Source organism: Nicotiana tabacum, chromosome 1, assembly GCF_000715075.1.
Source record: "Nicotiana tabacum cultivar K326 chromosome 1, ASM71507v2, whole genome shotgun sequence".
Taxonomy (NCBI): domain Eukaryota; kingdom Viridiplantae; phylum Streptophyta; class Magnoliopsida; order Solanales; family Solanaceae; genus Nicotiana; species Nicotiana tabacum.
This window is the reverse complement of record NC_134080.1, coordinates 217,206,209-217,223,661: the sequence shown is the minus strand read 5'-3', so window position 1 is coordinate 217,223,661 and position 17,453 is coordinate 217,206,209. Positions and strand designations below refer to the sequence as shown.

Genomic DNA, 17,453 nt, shown 5'->3' with positions numbered 1-17,453 from the left:
TTAATTTATAAATATATCATCGTTTTTGAATAGCCTAATAAGAAAATAATAACACTTTTTAAGTAAGAGATATTTGTTACTGCTTTTTCTTTCACAAAAGAAGGAAAAACAGCTACGGGGAGACGAGGAATACTTCACAGAATTTCTCTCAGCAGCTGAAGGATGAGGCGGAGACCGGGAATCGGAGGTTTGCAGAACGCCGCGGCGGCTAGGGTTTGTGACCTAAGTTTATTTTGACTTTTTCAATTCTTTTCGTACTTTTTTTTGTTTAATAATCTCCGTTTTTCTGGCGATGTTAATTGTAGGATCAATATCGATTGCTAGGGGAAAATGTGGCGAAATTGAGAACTGATCTTATGAAAGAGCAGCTCGCTACTTTTCGCTCTCAGCTTGAAGACTTTGCTCGCAAACACAAGGTTTTGCATTATTTTGTTTTTTAGTGATTAATTTAAAGCTTTTTCCCCCGATTATTTAAGTTTATTTATATTTTTAAAATAATCAGTTATTCTGCCCGTCCTTGATGTAATGATATGTTAGGAGTACGATGATTAAAGCATCTAATTTTGTAAAATAAAAACCTATGTATTGATATACTACAGAAAAAGTACTTTGAATCATAATTTTGTTTATAAGTACTTGTAAATATTTGAAAAACCCATGGCTGAAAGAACTATTTAACTCTAGAACCCGAGGTTATAGCCTATTGGTCATTGAAGTGGGAGAAGAACCATGAGATATCAGTTTCAAATCTCAGCCGAGGCAAAAAATGGTGATTTTTCTCATCTGCCTAAGCTTGGTAAGTAGAGTTACTCGGCACTTGTATTGGCGGGAGGTAGCTGGTACCCAATAGAATAGTTAAGGTGCACGCAAACTGGCCCAGACACCAAGGTCGTCAAAAAGAAAGAAAGAAAAGTAATTGTCTCATCTAGATTGAGACAAAAGGAATCATATATGCTTGCTAGATATAAGTTCTGAGGAAGCATGTATGTCTCTAAGTTATTTTAAATTGGCCACTGTTGATAATTCCAGAAAAGACATGAAAAAATGCAAAGCTATTCATTGTCGATTTGGGATTTATGTGTAGTTATCTCGGCAAAAGGATCATAATTGAACTCCACTAACCCTCAGGGGTTGGCGTGGTGGCAATTGACTTGAGCTTTTTGCTCCCTTTCAAGGTCTCAAGTTCGAAACCCACTGGGTGCAAACAATTTCTGAGGGCCATCGGACTGGGTAAAAACCTGAATTAACCATGGTGCACTTGCGGGAAACTCCTTGCCGAGGGCCTGTGCGCCCCTGGGATTAGTCGGGGCTCGAAGAGACTCGGACACCCGGTGCAAATCAAAAAAAAAAATTGAACTCCACCAGTTTTATTTTTCTCACAGATCATACTTTTGGGATAGTATCAAGAGTTAAGATGGGGTTATATTGTCACATGCGTGATATTTCTAAAGTCTGAGCAGCAATCAGGGCTGTTGAGCTTGATAAATCTTTTTCTTTTTCTTGTCTAACTGGGGTGTTGTAATAGAGGTGTTCCTTGTGCATTGTGCTTCTTGGATACTTCCTAATTGAAATTTATCAACATGCTTTTACTTGTTTAACTAAACCTTTTTTTTGTCATAAAGAGAAAATTTTGGTTATTCCTTGTTTTATTTTGCAGAATGACATTCGCAAGAATCCTGCATTCAGGGCGCAGTTCCACGAGATGTGTGCTAAAGTTGGAGTAGATCCGCTAGCATCAAACAAGGGTTTCTGGGCAGAATTGTTAGGGATTGGCGATTTCTATTATGAACTTGGTTGGTATCAACCTCCTTAGTAATTCGGGTTATTGCAAGACGTGCTTGTTAACTTCTTAATGGTGCATGAGAGGAACATTACGTAGTATTCGACACTGCATTGTTAGATCTAAACGGCGCTTTTACTTCCTTTTGTACCTTTTCAATTAAAAAAAGAACGTGACAGTTCTACTTCCCCTTGCTATATGATTGGTTGACGTTGAGTTTTGTCCCACATCAGAGGGATTTTAGGTCCTTGGTCTTCTTATATGGTCTTGGCCAATCCTCACCTCATAAGCTAGCTTTTGAGGTTGAGTTAGGCCCAAGGTCCATTTATCATGGTATCAGAGCCAGGCCCATCCCAATTATTATTACCGATTACCGATGTTGGATCCCCATTTATGTTGTCCACGCTCCAGTTTGCATGCCTGGGCGTGAGGGGGGTGTTGAGTTGTCTCTCATCGAAGGGATTTGAGGTCCTTGGTCTCCTTATATGGTCTTCGGCAATCCTCTAGCTTATGAGGTTGAGTTAGGCCCAAGGTCCATTTATCAACATCAAACCTTGAACAGTAAATATATATTAGATAGCTTGCAGCATCGCGCTTAGTTCTTGGCTGTTTCCTAGTTAAGTATTATCATTTGTCGATAATATAATACGAACTGGATTTAAATGAAACCCACCTGTCTAGGCAGGGGTGCAGATCATTGAAGTATGCTTGGCTACTAGACCCCACAACGGAGGTTTGATAAGCTTGGATGATCTTTGTAAACTGCTTGGTCAGAGACGGAAAGCTGTTCGTGAGACAATATCTGAGGATGACTGCTTGCGTGCTATTAGCAAGCTGAAGGTACTGGCTCAAGTTTTTATGTTTCAGTTGGCAGTAACTGAATGATACATTGAGCAGCTGGCGCTAAATCTGGCGGATCATCCTTTTCCATTTAATTTGAAGAGCATATTTCACATGTTAGTGCTTTGCACGTTTAGTTATGAGGATCATGTTTCGCCATTGGATACCAAGATATTGATTTTGCTAGTTGTCCATTTACCAAAATGAATAGAAAAAAGAATCTTTACTATAATCCACACGCATGTCAAAAAAAAATGGTAAACTGCAAAAACTTATTCTTTCTGTTTCTTAAGTTCTTATAGGTCCTTAGCACATGAAGCACCCAAGTTAATGGTGAATGTATATGGGCAGGTCATTATTGCTCTTGCAACCCCTCATTTAGATGGAAGATAGGAGAAATGCAAAGCTGTCTGAAACATGCTTTAAAGTTCATCATTTATCTTGAGCGTGTAGTGACTAATTTTTTTGGGCTGGTGTATGTTTTATTACTGTTGCAACAAACTATAAACTAACATTTAATTGCATCTTTCAGGTATTAGGTAGTGGTTATGAGGTGATTACAGTGGGAAAGAGAAAGCTTGTTAGATCTGTCCCTACTGAACTGAATAAGGATCACAATGAAATTTTAGAGCTGGCCCAGGTATTACCTTTGTACTTTATGTTTACTCCAGGTTCATGCAGTTAGGTAGTTTCTCTCTTTGGATAAATTTTGTAGTTCAGTAATTGCCGTGCAGCTCAAACTGTCACTTTCACTTGATGCAGTAGTTTCCCCACTTGTAGTAGAATTTCAGAAGTTTAGTTTCTTCAATCAGTCATCGATATTTTGGCAACTTAAAGGAAATCTCTCTTTCCTTTTGAATCCATGAGTATTAAAAGCTACTATTTAGCTTAGGGAGTTATCCCCAGATTGCTATGTTTGACTTTGAAATATTGCCTACTATGTTATACGGGCTTGTTTTATCATTATATGTTAAAAGAGGAAATTCTTACTCAAGAAAAATATGTTAACAGAGGAAATTGTTTTCTGGTCTCTTTACCACAGGCTCAAGGCTTTGTGACAGTTGATGAGGTACAAAGACGCCTAAACTGGTCTTCAGGTCGTGCAACTGATGCACTTGAAACACTTTTAGAGGTAAGTTCTTGATGTCATTTCTTCTACTTCTTTCCTCCTAAGTTTTCCAGCAAGGCTCTAAATATTTCCTATTAGATCTCTTGTGATTGAAGCTAACAAATGGCTCACATGTATCATACAGGAAGGACTTGCCATGATTGATGATGGTCACAGAGATGGCAGACGTAGATACTGGTTCCCCTGTGTGTCCTCTGTCTCCTCCTATGTAGGAACAGACGCTCTTTAGCGTTTTCCTCGATCAGATCTGAGGATCTTTCGTTTTTGAACCACTGATCCTTAAGGGTTTCATAACCAGAGCTTGGACGATAGATTGCTCGTAGAGATGCAGTCTTTTTCCATTTCCCTTGGTCTAACGCTTTTGATATGCAGCTTTTGTATATCTTAGAATGTTGCCCTATTTATGTAATCCGTACAGTGAAATTAGTGCTGAATCATTGATTGTTGTATGAAACTTGTTTCATATATCTGAAATGACTTGCCTGTTTTTATGAGCTTTCTCCAAATTTGAACTTCATAGCATATCATTATGGTGTACAATGCAGGGAAAGAATGTGACTTTGCTTGTAGTTATTCCTGTTGAATTGTTTGTTGATGCGTCATTTTTCTTAAACAAAATGGCCAAATTGGCGTTATAAGAGTTATGGAGGATTATATAAGTTGTAATTAAAAAGTAGTAATACTATTAAAAATCCGAAAATATTCCATCATAATATACTGGAGTTCGAAATTTTTGACATATGAGCTTCCATCATAATATGTTGAAAATTTATAATATGCTGGAGTTCCATCATAATATGCCGGAAATTTATATGCAGGAGTTCCATAATCCCGCATATTATACTGGAACTTTCCGTGTGCTGGAGTTCCAACATAATATGCTGAAAGTTTATACGCTAGAGCTTTATAATCCAGTATATTATGCTGGAACTTTAATTTCTGTGTTTCAGCAGAACAATAACTATTTTTCAATAACTTTGCAAACGCTGACTATTTTTCGATTACCAGTCCGAAAAATAGCTAGCCTTATATAAGTAGCCTCATTCAGTTGTGCAATTGTTAAGTCATACTGTTTGAAACATAAGCCAGGTATCTTGCTCCTTATGTCTCCCATTTGAGTAATACTGGTGTGGATTTACTTACATAAGGTTTGCATAAGATTTACCTAAAACCCGTTAACACTAATCAGTGACAGAATACTCCCTGCCCCCAAAAAGGAATGTAAATCTCAATTCTAGACTAGTTAACATCGACTATATGAATTCTAGACTAGTTAATGTCGACTATATGAATCCTGTGTATATCCGAGCTTATCTAACCAGCCACTAGTTCAATATGAATCCTCTGTGTATATCCGAGCTTTTTTATATCAGGGATGCACATATGTTCTGCCTTATGGTGTATCTAACAACAACAACAGACCCAGTTGATTCCGACAAATGGGGTCTAGGGAGGATAGTGTGCACACATGCCTTACTTCTACCTTGTGTAGATAGAGAGAGAGTCTGTTTCCGATATTATGGTGTATCTATTTTTTTTTTAATTTCCATTTGTAGGAGGTATTGCTCCTTTGGTGACTCGAACCCACAACCCTTGGATTGTAGGTGGGTGGGTGGGGGGTTGCTGACCATCGGAGCAGCCCCCCTCTTGTCATCGTGTATCTATCAATTTTATCTTTTTCTTTCCAAGTGGTTTTTGCAGAATCATTAATAGGATCAGCCAATTCACTTGCTTCTGCCCAAGCTTTAATTCAAGACCAGGAAGTTGTTTAATGCTAAGTTCCATTGGCCTAAAGATGCCAGTTGTTGGTTATAACTGATTTAACAGCCAGAAATTACACCACAGCTGCAAATTCAAATGCTGAATCAATACACAATGCTATGAAGAGTAAGAGAGACTTAAATTCTACTCATTGAGACAATGCTGTTCAGTTCAAAAATAAAAATAAAATAAAAATAAAATAACATAAAAAGTGTCAGGTGGCCGTATACAGTAATACGCGATAAGAATCCAGCTCTTCCCATGTACAGTACACAGTATGGAACTGGAACTCCACATTATGGACAAATGCCATTACTCGGCTTTAGACGGGAAATGGTTTCCACCAGTGGCGATCTTATACAGGTAAAATCCAGTCATTACCAAACTGCAAAAGACGATCAAAATAAATGTACTGTCAACCTCATTATTAGATAAAAAGCTTCTATGATCATATTAGCAACATAGATTTTCAGACAAGAAATCTTTTAACAGATTCTCCTCTGTGAGCAATCAGCACAACCAATGAATCATCAATGAAATAGGAAACCAAGCATGAAAAATTTGTTGTATCTTCCAACTTATATAATCCATAATCAATTTTTTCGCGATCAACTTTAAGGTTTTGTTGAGAGATCATGCAAGCGAGCTTGCAAAACCACCCCTTCCCCGATTTGCTTGTATTTCATATTGATGATGGCGGTAGTCCTCCCTAGATACTGATCTATTATCTCACTTATTCACCTAAAAACGAAAAAAAGGACACATTGCAAACCCCAGAAGGAAATGGTGATGGTTCAAGCTACTATAAATCTGTAGTAACGGGAACATGCATTCTGACATGTACATTTTGCACTTACATGAAGTGTTCAATAAGTCACACCCTTAATTGAGGTGTCTAAATGTAAATTTTTGGCAAGTCCGAGGAGTTGTCTATGTATTCGGCCGCTAGAGAATATGTGATTCGTACATATTCTGCATGATTACCTGAAGCAAACTTCAGCACTGATGTCTGCTTGGTCTTTCTTATATTCTAGCAAGAGTCTTAAAACACTTGTAGGAGAAATAGAGTTAAATAAGCTACTTAATCAGCCTACAAATAAAATTGTTTTACGGTCCATAGGATATGAAAAGAACCGGTGAACTTATGAAATTGTTCAGTGTTCCTCATGTAGACACAAATACTTAGAGATGGGAAAGTTTCTGTCTGACTATGCGCCATATACGAAATCAGAGAAATCTTTTTACATTTAGACGTAACTTGTGAGCTTGCATTGAAAAGGTTAAGGACAAAAGTTAATTTACTACTTGGACAGTTCAACTACCAATTGAATCTTTAGATGCGTGTCTACGTAAAATGAAGAAATACAAAATGAGAGGTAACGTTTGACGCCTCTAGGAAAGTTGACATCACTGCACATAGCAACCTAATATTCTGTTTGCGCTCACGACAGAGCAACTTCACATATTATATATATCAAATGAATCGTCCCCCCCAAATCTAATATGTTTATTAATGAAACAGAACAGATAAATGAAATGCAGAAACCACAAAGTAGATAACAAAACTTGTAAGGCATACTTTCTATATGAAGTTACCTGATACCAGCAACAACGCCAGCTGGCATTATCTTTGAAGTCTGCATGTACCGCTGTCCCATGACCCATGTTAACACGGCAGCACAAGCTGTTTCAAGCCAAGTAAAGTGAGTGGAGATAACTTGACCAGCCAAAAAAAGAAAAAACGGAAGTTCAATGTGATTGCAAGAAAATGAATGAAGCTTTCGATTTTATCTTTCTGAATCAGAATATGACCTTGAGGACTTCAAACAAACAAAAACTTAACACATTTATTGCAGTTGAGTGAAAATACGCTTATTGCGGCTTTGAAACTCTAGGCAACATGCTGAATAAAATTGAACAAAAAAGTAGGGAGATGAAGAGGAGTGCTTAAGACATACGCCGTGCAAGGTTAGCATACACATATGCAGTAAAGAATGTGACATTAGGATGGAAGCTAATGAATCATTATAGAAGGAGTTGCTAAAGCAATTGACGCATTTTTTCTCCTTTAGACACCTTCTTTATGCATCCTTTATAGCAGTATTAAGAGTTAATGACAAATTGGTAAGAGGAAAAAGTTGCCTTTTATCTCCCTATGGTTATTGTGTTTTGCACGTTTATCCTCTGGCACGTTGCAGCCACTTTCTCTAAGAGGGGGTAAAGCACAAAATGCATTATATGATTTTTCCACTTTAACAACGGCTGCAGCATGATCAGCATCGACATTACCCAAACGTGTCATTTCGACGAAGAAAAAATACGAGATAAGGGCAAATGGAGAGATGCACAATCATTTCCTTTCTACTTGGTCTAACTAGATCAGAACTGGAACTGAAAAATCGTAGCACGATTCAAAGAAGATCTATAGGAGAGAAGAGGTGAGAAGTTCCCCATCTCTCTTAGGCCTTTTGTCTCTTGAAAAACTTGTATTCTTATGTTTGAGATCGCCTCTGTGCTTAAACGAAATTTACCCATCAGTTTCTCATATATTTAGTCTCATTGTTCACTTCCCCTAGCCTAACAATCAAGAATTCCTCATTTTGTAGGAAGGACCAATTTAAATGCTATCAAACAAAAAAACAGAAAATGGAAATGTAGAACACAAGAGCTACTAGGACAAGTAACTAAACAACTAAACCATCCTATAAAAATATCAGAAGAGAAATAAACACAATCCAATACCTTTGTCTATCCTCTGCTGCAAACCATACAGCTCACATAAACTTTATAAAGAGACAAACAATCAAGGTGAAAAGCTTTCTCCCCCTTAGAATCTTAAGTAGAGCAGCAAATATCAGACCATATACAGTACATAGTCAGATAGAAATCAGGACTTACTACTGTATCAACAGAGGCATATTCGAGATTTGAACTTTAAAAAGGGCAACCCGGTGTACTAAGCTCCTGCTATGCACGGGGTCTGGAAAGGGACGGACCACAAGGGTCTTTCCGCATTTCAGCAAGATTTGAACTTTATGGGTTCGAAATTCTAGGATAGCGACCTCAGTGCTAATAATTAGGTTCAAAATTTAATATTTGTACATATTTAGTGGATTTCTAAACACATACAACGTCTAGGCCAATCCGAACCTGTAGCTTTCATTGTGGATTAGCCCGTGTATCAGCTTATAATAGAATGAAAACCATAGGCAGATCGGCTCGGATGGATCCACATCCTTCAATTCCAGTAATATTTATATATAATAACAACAACTATGCCTCAATCCTAAACTATGAATCCTCGATATCATGAATGCTCTATTTAGGTCCAGAGGCGGATGCAGTGTGGAAGTTAACGCGGAGTAAAAATTTATGTGTAAAAATTTATTAAAATTGCAAAAATAATAGATTTGAACCCATAATTTTAAAAATATAATGGGTTCAATGTTAAAAATCTTAAAAGTTGAAGAGTTCAAATCCTGGATCCGCCTCTGTTTAGGTCCAAGTGATATTTACATGATTGAAAATTTTCATATCATAAAGTAGTAGTATATTTTTATTACATTTGCAGTCATATTACAAAAGAGTTATGGGTAAAATACTACAACAACAACTACTACGCAATTCCAAACAAGTTGGGGTCAGCTATATGAATCCATACTTATCGGTTAAGGAAATGAAAAGCTATACCAGTTTCAAGAATCAAGGCAAAGTAAGAATTTTTGCGCTTGTGAAATGCTTGAAGACTCAAGTAACCAGCTAAAATGAGCAAAAATCCAGTACCCAAACCTCCAGCCAGTGAAACTGTGCTTCCTTTCTTGAAATATCCTATAATTCCACCACATACAAGAATTAAACCATATGGGATTGTGAAGCAAAAATCATGCATTTTTATCAAATGGGGTTTTAGGAAAGATTGATATTTCGACGAATTTAGCACAGACTTGAGAGATCAAACAAGAAAAGATTCAATTTTTCAACGATCTTGGTGTCTTAAAACTTGGAAGTTCCATTTTTTGTAGGTGGTCATGGCAATATATTAGAAGAAATGACAGAACTAGTCCCTTATGTTTGGGATTGGTGTAAAATAGTACTTTAAATATGCATCTCAACAGTTTTAGTCCTTTATGTTTATCAAAGATGGCCCCTTTTGATCTCCATTATCTATAAAGCGCAGCATTAATTGGAAGAAATTCAAAAATAGCCAGATTTACAAGTGATAATTGAAAAATAGCTATAATTTCAAAAGTAATAGAAATTTATCCACTTTTCATGAAAAGATAAATCTGAACGAAAATACTGTTCAAAATTCGAAAAATACTCCAGCATAATATACTGGAATTCCAATATAATATACTGGAACTCCAGTATATTATACTAGAGTTCCAATGTACTTATGTTGGAACTCCAGTATAATATACTGGAGCTCCAATATAATATACTGGAGCTCCATTATAATATGTTGGAAGTTTATACATAGGTGCTCTAATCTCCGGTATATTATGCTGTAACTTTCCGTGTGTTAGAGTTCCAGCATAATATGCTGGAAGTCCATACACACGTGCACCAATCTCCAGTAGGGCTGTTCATTTGGATTAGATATACGAAATCCGAACCGATCCGTTCAATTTCAGATTTCAGATATTTGGATCGAATTTCAGATTGTGTTTCTTAAAATTTCGGATATTTGGATCGGATTCGGATTGGTATGATTTTAACCTGATTCGATCCAAAATCCAAAATTATTAGGGCATGTATAAATACTAAACTTTAATTTAGGATAGTCAGCATTTCTTTTACATCTTTCTCCAAGTTATTACCTTTACAATCGTTGGATTTGGCTATATTGGTACCATAGTACTCTCATAATTGCAGAAACATGAATTTTTCTTACTGTATTGCCTCTTTTACAAAGAAAATATACATATGAGTTTGCAACTTTGAGGCATAATAATCCGATTCGAAATACGAAAATTCGATCCGATCCGATATTAATTCGGATCAGATTCAGATTCAGATTGCATTTTGTAGAATCCGAAATCTGAATCCGAAATGTGCTAAAATCCGACCTGATCCGATCCATGCACAGTCCTAATCTCCAGTATATTATGCTGGAACTTTTCGTGGGATACGAACGATTAAGAGTTCTTGCTTAAAAAAAAAAGCCTCCGTCCCAAAAAAAGATGTATATTCCGGACATTTTGTCGTGGGTGCTACTAGAAAAAATTGTTATCCGACCGATGGATTCCCCGGTTGGCTATTTTTCAATTACTAGTCCGAAAACTGGTTAGCCCGTACTATTTTAACCGGCAATTATGTTTGGCAAAATTGGCTCGTAAGAAGTATGTTAGCCATTTAAACTGGAAAAAAAAAGAAAAAGAAAGAAGAACATCCACACAAGCTTCTTCTTATTCATTTCGCGCAGTTTGTACCTAAAAAAATATTTTCCTTTTCTTTCTAAAAAAAGAATCTTAAGATTTAAATTGAAAAAATGAATTCCGAAAAGTTGTCTCAATGGTTTATTTAGTTTAAGCGCTTCATGTGCTTCTCACGACCATATTCAGTTCTGTTAATGATAATAATGTCGTGTGTTTCAACAACAATAGAGATCAAAAGTGCTCAATTTTAGAAAACAGGGACTTATAACTGCTCAAGTATATATTTAAAGGACTATTTTAGATTATCCTTAAATATAAAGGACTAGTTTTATACTCCCTCTATTTCAGTTTATGTGAACTTATTTTTTTTTTTGGTCCGTTCCAAAAAGAAAATCCCTTTCTAAATTTGGTAACAATTTAGCTTTAACTTACAATTATACCCTTAATAAGAAGCTTTTATAACCACACAAATACTCTGACCCCATTTGAATTAGTTTATGATCACAAATTCCAAATATCTTCATTTTTTTCTTAAACTCCGTGTCTAGTCAAATAGATTCACATCAATTGAAACGAAGGGAGTAATTTTCTCTAGCATATTACATTTGATAATCATTTGTCAAAAGTCCAAAGGTTCATGTTACCTAACCTCTATCTTGTCTGTGCCATTGGTCTAAGTTGTCCTTAGGATTCTTGTTAAATCCACATATACAACAACAACAATAATAATTTAGTATAATTTTATTTAGTGGGGTCTGTGGAGGGTAATGTGTATGCAGACCTTACCCCTACCCCGGGGTTGAGATGCTGTTTCCAAATAGACCATCGGTATCCCTCCCTCCAACAACTTACCACCTTGCTCTTTGAGGAGACTACAATCTCTTGATTGAAAGTGGATGTTGCTTAAATGTCACCTATGTAAGTTTAAATTTACAGCTGAAATAACAAGTATGGGAGGGTAAGATCGTCAAGACAACCCAGTAGGTAGCCATTTGACCCAGTGTGCTTGTGGCCTGGTGGGCAGTCCACACGCCATTTTGAACAAATTTTTAGTAGGTTAGGGTATTAGTTTTTGGAAATGTTTTATATATGGTTTTGCTGTTTATTGTACAAAGTCGTTTGGTTTTTGTAATTTATTTCTCTTTTATAAATAGTTGGTTGTGTTGTGAAAATAGTCGGGATAGTCAGTAATCGGACTGATAATTGAAAAATAGCAATTATTTATAAAGTCATTGAAAAATAGCCATTATTCTGCTGAAACACGAAAAGTTTCAGTATAATATGCTGGATTATGAAGCTCCTGCGTATAAACTCATATGTAACAAATTCTAACTCCAGCATAAATATGTTGGAAATTTTTCTGAATTTTTAAGGGTGTTTTTGTATAAAGTTTATCTTTACATAAAAAATAGATAAATTTCGATTATTTTTGAAATTATGGTTACTCTTGATATGTATTGCAGTTTCCGAGAAATTTTATTGTGTGTCTCACACAACTGATATTACTTGTGTGAGACTCCTTTTTCTCTCACAAATTTGTAGACCCCCATTTTACACTTCTGGATTCACTAGCTTTTGGCTTTTTTTTTTAATAATTAATATGAATGTTATCGTGTATTGTCACACCTCCTTTTTCCGCCCCCCCCGCGAGAGGTGAAGAAGTTTTTTCAATTAAAGGACAATCGAAACGGGATTTGTTTATTTATTTCAGAGTCGCCACTTGGGAGATTTAGGGTGTCCCAAGTCACCAATTTAATCCCGAATCGAGGAAAAGAATGACTCTGTATTACAGTCCGCGAACCAGAAATCCGGATAAGGAATTCTGTTAACCCGGGAGAAGGTATTAGGCATTCCCGAGTTCCGTGGTTCTAGCACGGTCGCTCAACTGTCATATTCGGCTTGTTTATCTGATTTTATACAATTATTAGCTCATGTGCAAGTTTTAACTTTTAACCGCTTTCGTCATTATTATTATATATTTTTTCAAGAATTGCAACATCATGGAAATACATCTCCAACCACGTCACATCAATGCACCCGTGGTTGTTGGCACATTTCAACTCTGTTGAGATTTGGATTTGGGTCACATAAATGTGCACCCGAGTTTAAGAAAATTAAATTATTAAAAGGCGTGCCTAAAGCGACTAGCGTATCATTTACTTTGGGTAGGGCCGTGAAATTTTGCTAAACGGTCCATCCCCGAATTCTAAGTATTTATTATGACCAATTATTGAGGGCCCCGCAATTTGCATTTTTATTTGGCGAGGCTCGTCTCATTATTTATTTATTTTTTTCAAAAAAAAAAAGATAATCTTAGAATGACTACATTTTTTTATTTTTCGTTTTTCTCTAAAATAAATGAAGAAAATGTCCTACTTTATTTACATACTTTCGAGTTATTATAGTTAAATTTTGAAAGTGAGTTGTTTAAAGAGTTTACATGGGCAGCGCATAGAATGTTCTACATACAGATAGTAAAAGAAAGAAAAGACTACATTAAACTACAACTTCAAATCTTTCTCATTTTTTGCATTCATGTTTCGAGTAGCTTACAAGATGAACCAGTGTATCGTTTGTGTACCTGGTATTGTAATACAAGAAGAAGAAGGTCAGCAAAGTAGTATGTAACACAACAACATACAGCATCAGAAAACCCAACACAGTAGCTTCAACACCTTAATCCAGAAATCCCAGCAACATGGAGAAAACTAGTAAAAATGGAGAAGAAAAATAGTGCGGAAATCCCTCTTTGTTTTTTCTTTCTAGATTTGAACTCTCTATGGTGTTCTTCCGCTCTCAATATTTCAAAAAATTTGGTTCTATCTTTTTTACTCTCTCCAAAATGAATTCTGTCCCTGTATATTCTATGTATCCAGAGTGTATATTGAGTGTATACTGCTCTCTCCGCCCCCTCTTTTTTTCTTCTCTCTATCTAGTTTTTCCTCTTTTTTCCCACTACTTTCTTCCTAAATTTTCTCTTCTATTTATAGCAAAATTTTCGGAATTTTCAGATTTGTTTTTTTATTATTTTTTTATTTTTTAATTAAAAGAAATCTCACTTACAAATTGCTTTTATTTTTTTAGAAAAAGAAATCTCACCTTTATTTACTTTTATTTTTAAAATTCCAACTTTAATTACTTTTATCTTATTTAAAATCCCACTTTTTATTTTTTTAAAAGAGAATCTCACTTTATTTAACTTTTCTTTAAAAAAACAAACCACTATCTTTTCTTTTTCTTTTAAAAATGCTACTTTCAATTACTTTAAATTTTTTAAATTTTCAGATACCTTTATATTTATTTTTTAATTCCAACCTTCTTTTAGTTTTTAATTTTTAAAAATTTCCACAAAACTTTTTATTTTTTTAAATTTTCTACATTCTTTTATTTTTTTTTAAAAGAGAATTCCACCTATTTTTTATATATATATTTTTATTCAATACTTCCCTTTTTTTTATTTTTTTAAATCATTCCCGAAATTATTATTTTTGTTTTAAAAAAAATATTTTCGGATTTTTTAATATAAAAAAAAAATAATAATAAAAATATTAATAGTGATAATAAAGCTTTTAATTTTTTTTTGGTATTTTTATCCTATAATAAAAAGTGTAATAAAGCTAAAATAATAGTAGGTTAAAACCCACTAAAATATTTACATAAAAAAAGTGATAAAAAAATTAAATGTTGTCAAAAATTAGGTGTTCACATGTATGCACATATAATATAACTTATTTTTAGTTAAATACATTACGAGATGTTTTCTCATACTTTTTGCATGTGCTTCTAACTATTTCCACAAATTCTAAGAGTAATAACAAATATTAACGCAAATACATTCAAAGTCAATATATATAGTGGAAGGAGACACTTATCAGATTAGAGGTATGCGTAATGTCATGGGCTGCTTTCCAGCCACGCCCAATGACCCCTAGGACGCGGCCCAAGGCATCCTGGCAAGCCTCCCAATGCCCAGCGTCATGGTCGGCCCCGTGGTCTCGGCAGTGCCAAACAAGCGCGCATGTGTCTATGTCGCCCTACCGATAGCCTCGCCAGCGCCCAACGGCTGGCAGATGCCAATAGTGCTGCGTGCGCAGACAATGTAGCGCACACAAATCATGATGATATCAACAACACCATGCGCACAAACAATACCCCGTGCGCAAATCCTGATACCTCGCCAGCGCCCAGCCGCAAGCAAATTCCAACAGCGCCGCGCGCACCAATATTTTCGCATGTGCAGATCCTGATGCCAAGTGTCAGCGCCCCACCTCAGGCAGATGCAAATAGTGGTTGTTCTTTGCTGTTGACTTATTTGTTAAATTGCAGTTATGTACTCAGTCTTATTCATCATTTCATATCACACCTCAATCTTTGTTATTGTGTGTTGTCATATCTCGTATCATTTATTAGGGCTGCTTAGTATGAGCATTGTGAGCTCGATGGAGTGGAGAGATTGATGATTGGGTGAGGCCGATGACCTGATTGTGAGTAGTATTTATGAAATCGGACTGCACACCGCAACATGCTTTTATTTATTTATGCCTGGATCTGGCTTATTATAGCGCTTGGTCTGAAGGAGCCCCTTCGCAGTCTGCACACACCTAGTGAGCAAAGTCTATTTGTATAGAGGGATGGATATTCCCTCGGCATGAATCTTGCCCAAATCATTTATATTTGGGGGTGGATTTTTCCTGGGCTAGATTGGCCTTATACAATACTGAGTGACTGACTGTCAGTTGATATATATTTGGGATGGATCTTCCCTGGGCTAGATTGGCCATATACTGTACTGAGTGATTGAATACTCTGAGAGTGTTAGTACGCGAGGCTTTCATTGTAGTGCATCACATATAGCATGTACATTGGCGCGTAGATATAAAGAGGTCATATTCCTCATATCATTCAGAATTGATCTATCTTATTTGTTTTGAGTTTAACTGTTGAACTTGAAAACATGCCTACATTTCTGTACTGTCATTTCTATATGGAACTGTACCTACCGAGTTCGTCACTACCTTCGGTCCAAAGGTTAGATTTGTTACTTTTGAGTTGGTTGTATTTGAAATTTAGAGTTGTATTTGGCCATGAATATAATTTTGGGTTGTTTTTTGAAGTTTTGCGAGTGATTTGAGCGAAAATTTTGAAAAATGGCTTTTTGGAGTTTTTCAAATTTTCAAAATTTCCAAAATGCATCTTCGAGTGAAAATTGAAAATTTTATGAACAAACGCTGATTTCGGAGAAAAGTGAATTTTTTTTGGAAAAAATAAAAAAATTTCTTATGTCCAAACAGGGTCTTAATACAAGAGAAAGGAAAAAGAAAAGAAATTACTTAGGAAAAAGTTGCACCTCCACCTCCTATGATAGGGAGTTCACATCTTCCCAAAGAAACTCAAATCAGAAAATGACAAGACAAAAGACAAGCCAACTGTAGCTATTAGAACTGAAACATAGTTGATTAATTAAACAAAGACAAAACAAAAAATAAATCTGAGATTTTCTCTAAGTTTCAAGCTACTCTTGTTTTCCTATTTGGCTTGAAAACATACTCAATGAGGGACTCTTTGATGGATTTCATTTCAGGGAATTCCTTGCTCATTTTTGAAGTATCAAGCTCATTGTTAGGAGCAACAATGACCTTTGCTTGCTCCTCATGAGTGAAATTCTTCCAACTAAAGCTCGGGTCGACATTGTCACGGTACATTTCAAGAATCTCATTATTGCTAACAACTCCAGGATTAGTGAAGTTACATATTCCAGTCAGGTTTCTCTTTGTCATCTCGAGGGATATTGGGAGAAGTTTATCCAAGATTGTCATCGAGTTTGGGATGTTGACTACCTTATTGTATCGAGTGATCTTGGTGATGAAGTTTCGGGGGTTGGTCAAGGCAGCGGAGATAGGCATCCTGACTCATAAAGTACAGATGTTGTCATAGTTCTTCAGCAATTCCTCTACCTGAAAAGATGATAAGCCGAAATAAGAGCAATTTAAAGGTTTTAACGACAAGCCCAGGCATGCCCAGATTGATATAGTAGTTGGTGAATGATCTGGACATCTTTTCCAGGATGGACAAGAGACACATTAACAACCAAAAACATAATATTTCCAACAAGTGATCACGCCCAACTATGTCTTCTAAAAGACAAAGCGGTCATTGCAAATATAATCCGGTTTTAAGTCCGGAGTCAAATCTTTAGGGAACTAACCTATCTATTACAACTTTTTGGCAATGCTATTATCAACTCAACCACTTTCTAGATGTAAGATTTTGATCAATAAAGGTGTGATTTTCGTTTAACTACTTCAAATAATAATAAAAATAACAATAAGCTTAAGCAAAGATAATTCAATGGTAAAAGGTCTAGGGCAGTGATGTTCCCAATTGCTAGTTTAGATCTTGACTCTTTTGCTATAATCTCGCCGTAATATTCTATGAGGATTAAGAGCTATGAGTTATCGTAATTATCTCTCGATCAATTACAATAATTTACTAGAGCATTCTCTTGAACTACTCTAGCTGACAATATGTACAACTCTAAATTATCCCACCAAAGTTTCGTTATCTC

General features: G+C 35.8%; 3 protein-coding genes across 3 annotated transcripts; 1 reads left to right on the top strand and 2 right to left on the bottom strand.

The window, feature by feature from the left end:
• Positions 1-73: 73 nt before the first annotated feature.
• On the top strand, positions 74-4,217 carry LOC107760095 (vacuolar protein sorting-associated protein 22 homolog 1). The gene is made up of 7 exons (XM_016578115.2): positions 74-213; positions 306-416; positions 1,658-1,793; positions 2,466-2,620; positions 3,153-3,260; positions 3,663-3,752; positions 3,874-4,217. The coding sequence occupies exons 1-7, from the start codon at positions 163-165 to the stop codon at positions 3,976-3,978; spliced, it is 756 nt and encodes a 251-aa protein (XP_016433601.1). The 5' UTR covers positions 74-162; the 3' UTR covers positions 3,979-4,217.
• Positions 4,218-5,633: 1,416 nt separating this feature from the next.
• Positions 5,634-9,527, bottom strand: LOC107760094 (protein FATTY ACID EXPORT 6). The gene is made up of 3 exons (XM_016578114.2): positions 9,201-9,527; positions 7,107-7,194; positions 5,634-5,895 (listed from the first exon to the last, which is right to left on the bottom strand). Exons 1-3 carry the CDS (start codon positions 9,397-9,399, stop codon positions 5,823-5,825), a joined length of 360 nt encoding a protein of 119 aa, XP_016433600.1. The 5' UTR covers positions 9,400-9,527; the 3' UTR covers positions 5,634-5,822.
• A 6,868-nt stretch (positions 9,528-16,395) lies between these two features.
• Positions 16,396-16,704, bottom strand: LOC107814451 (bifunctional dTDP-4-dehydrorhamnose 3,5-epimerase/dTDP-4-dehydrorhamnose reductase-like). Its single transcript, XM_016639865.2, has one exon. The coding sequence runs from the start codon at positions 16,702-16,704 to the stop codon at positions 16,396-16,398; it is 309 nt and encodes a 102-aa protein (XP_016495351.2).
• Positions 16,705-17,453: the final 749 nt, after the last annotated feature.

What these genes read in the sequence shown, in the direction of transcription:
- LOC107760095 (XM_016578115.2), top strand. Translation starts at nt 163, where the DNA reads ATGAGGCGGAGACCGGGAATCGGAGGTTTGCAGAACGCCGCGGCGGCT. An exon ending in AGAACGCCGCGGCGGCTAGG is followed by an intron (nt 214 to 305) that starts GTTTGTGACCTA and finishes TGTTAATTGTAG; the next exon opens with GATCAATATCGATTGCTAGG. An exon ending in GTGCTATTAGCAAGCTGAAG is followed by an intron (nt 2,621 to 3,152) that starts GTACTGGCTCAA and finishes TGCATCTTTCAG; the next exon opens with GTATTAGGTAGTGGTTATGA.
- LOC107760094 (XM_016578114.2), bottom strand. Translation starts at nt 9,399, where the DNA reads ATGCATGATTTTTGCTTCACAATCCCATATGGTTTAATTCTTGTATGT. An exon ending in TGCCTTGATTCTTGAAACTG is followed by an intron (nt 7,195 to 9,200) that starts GTATAGCTTTTC and finishes GGCTTGAAACAG; the next exon opens with CTTGTGCTGCCGTGTTAACA. An exon ending in GGCGTTGTTGCTGGTATCAG is followed by an intron (nt 5,896 to 7,106) that starts GTAACTTCATAT and finishes CGTCTTTTGCAG; the next exon opens with TTTGGTAATGACTGGATTTT.
- LOC107814451 (XM_016639865.2), bottom strand. Translation starts at nt 16,704, where the DNA reads ATGACAATCTTGGATAAACTTCTCCCAATATCCCTCGAGATGACAAAG.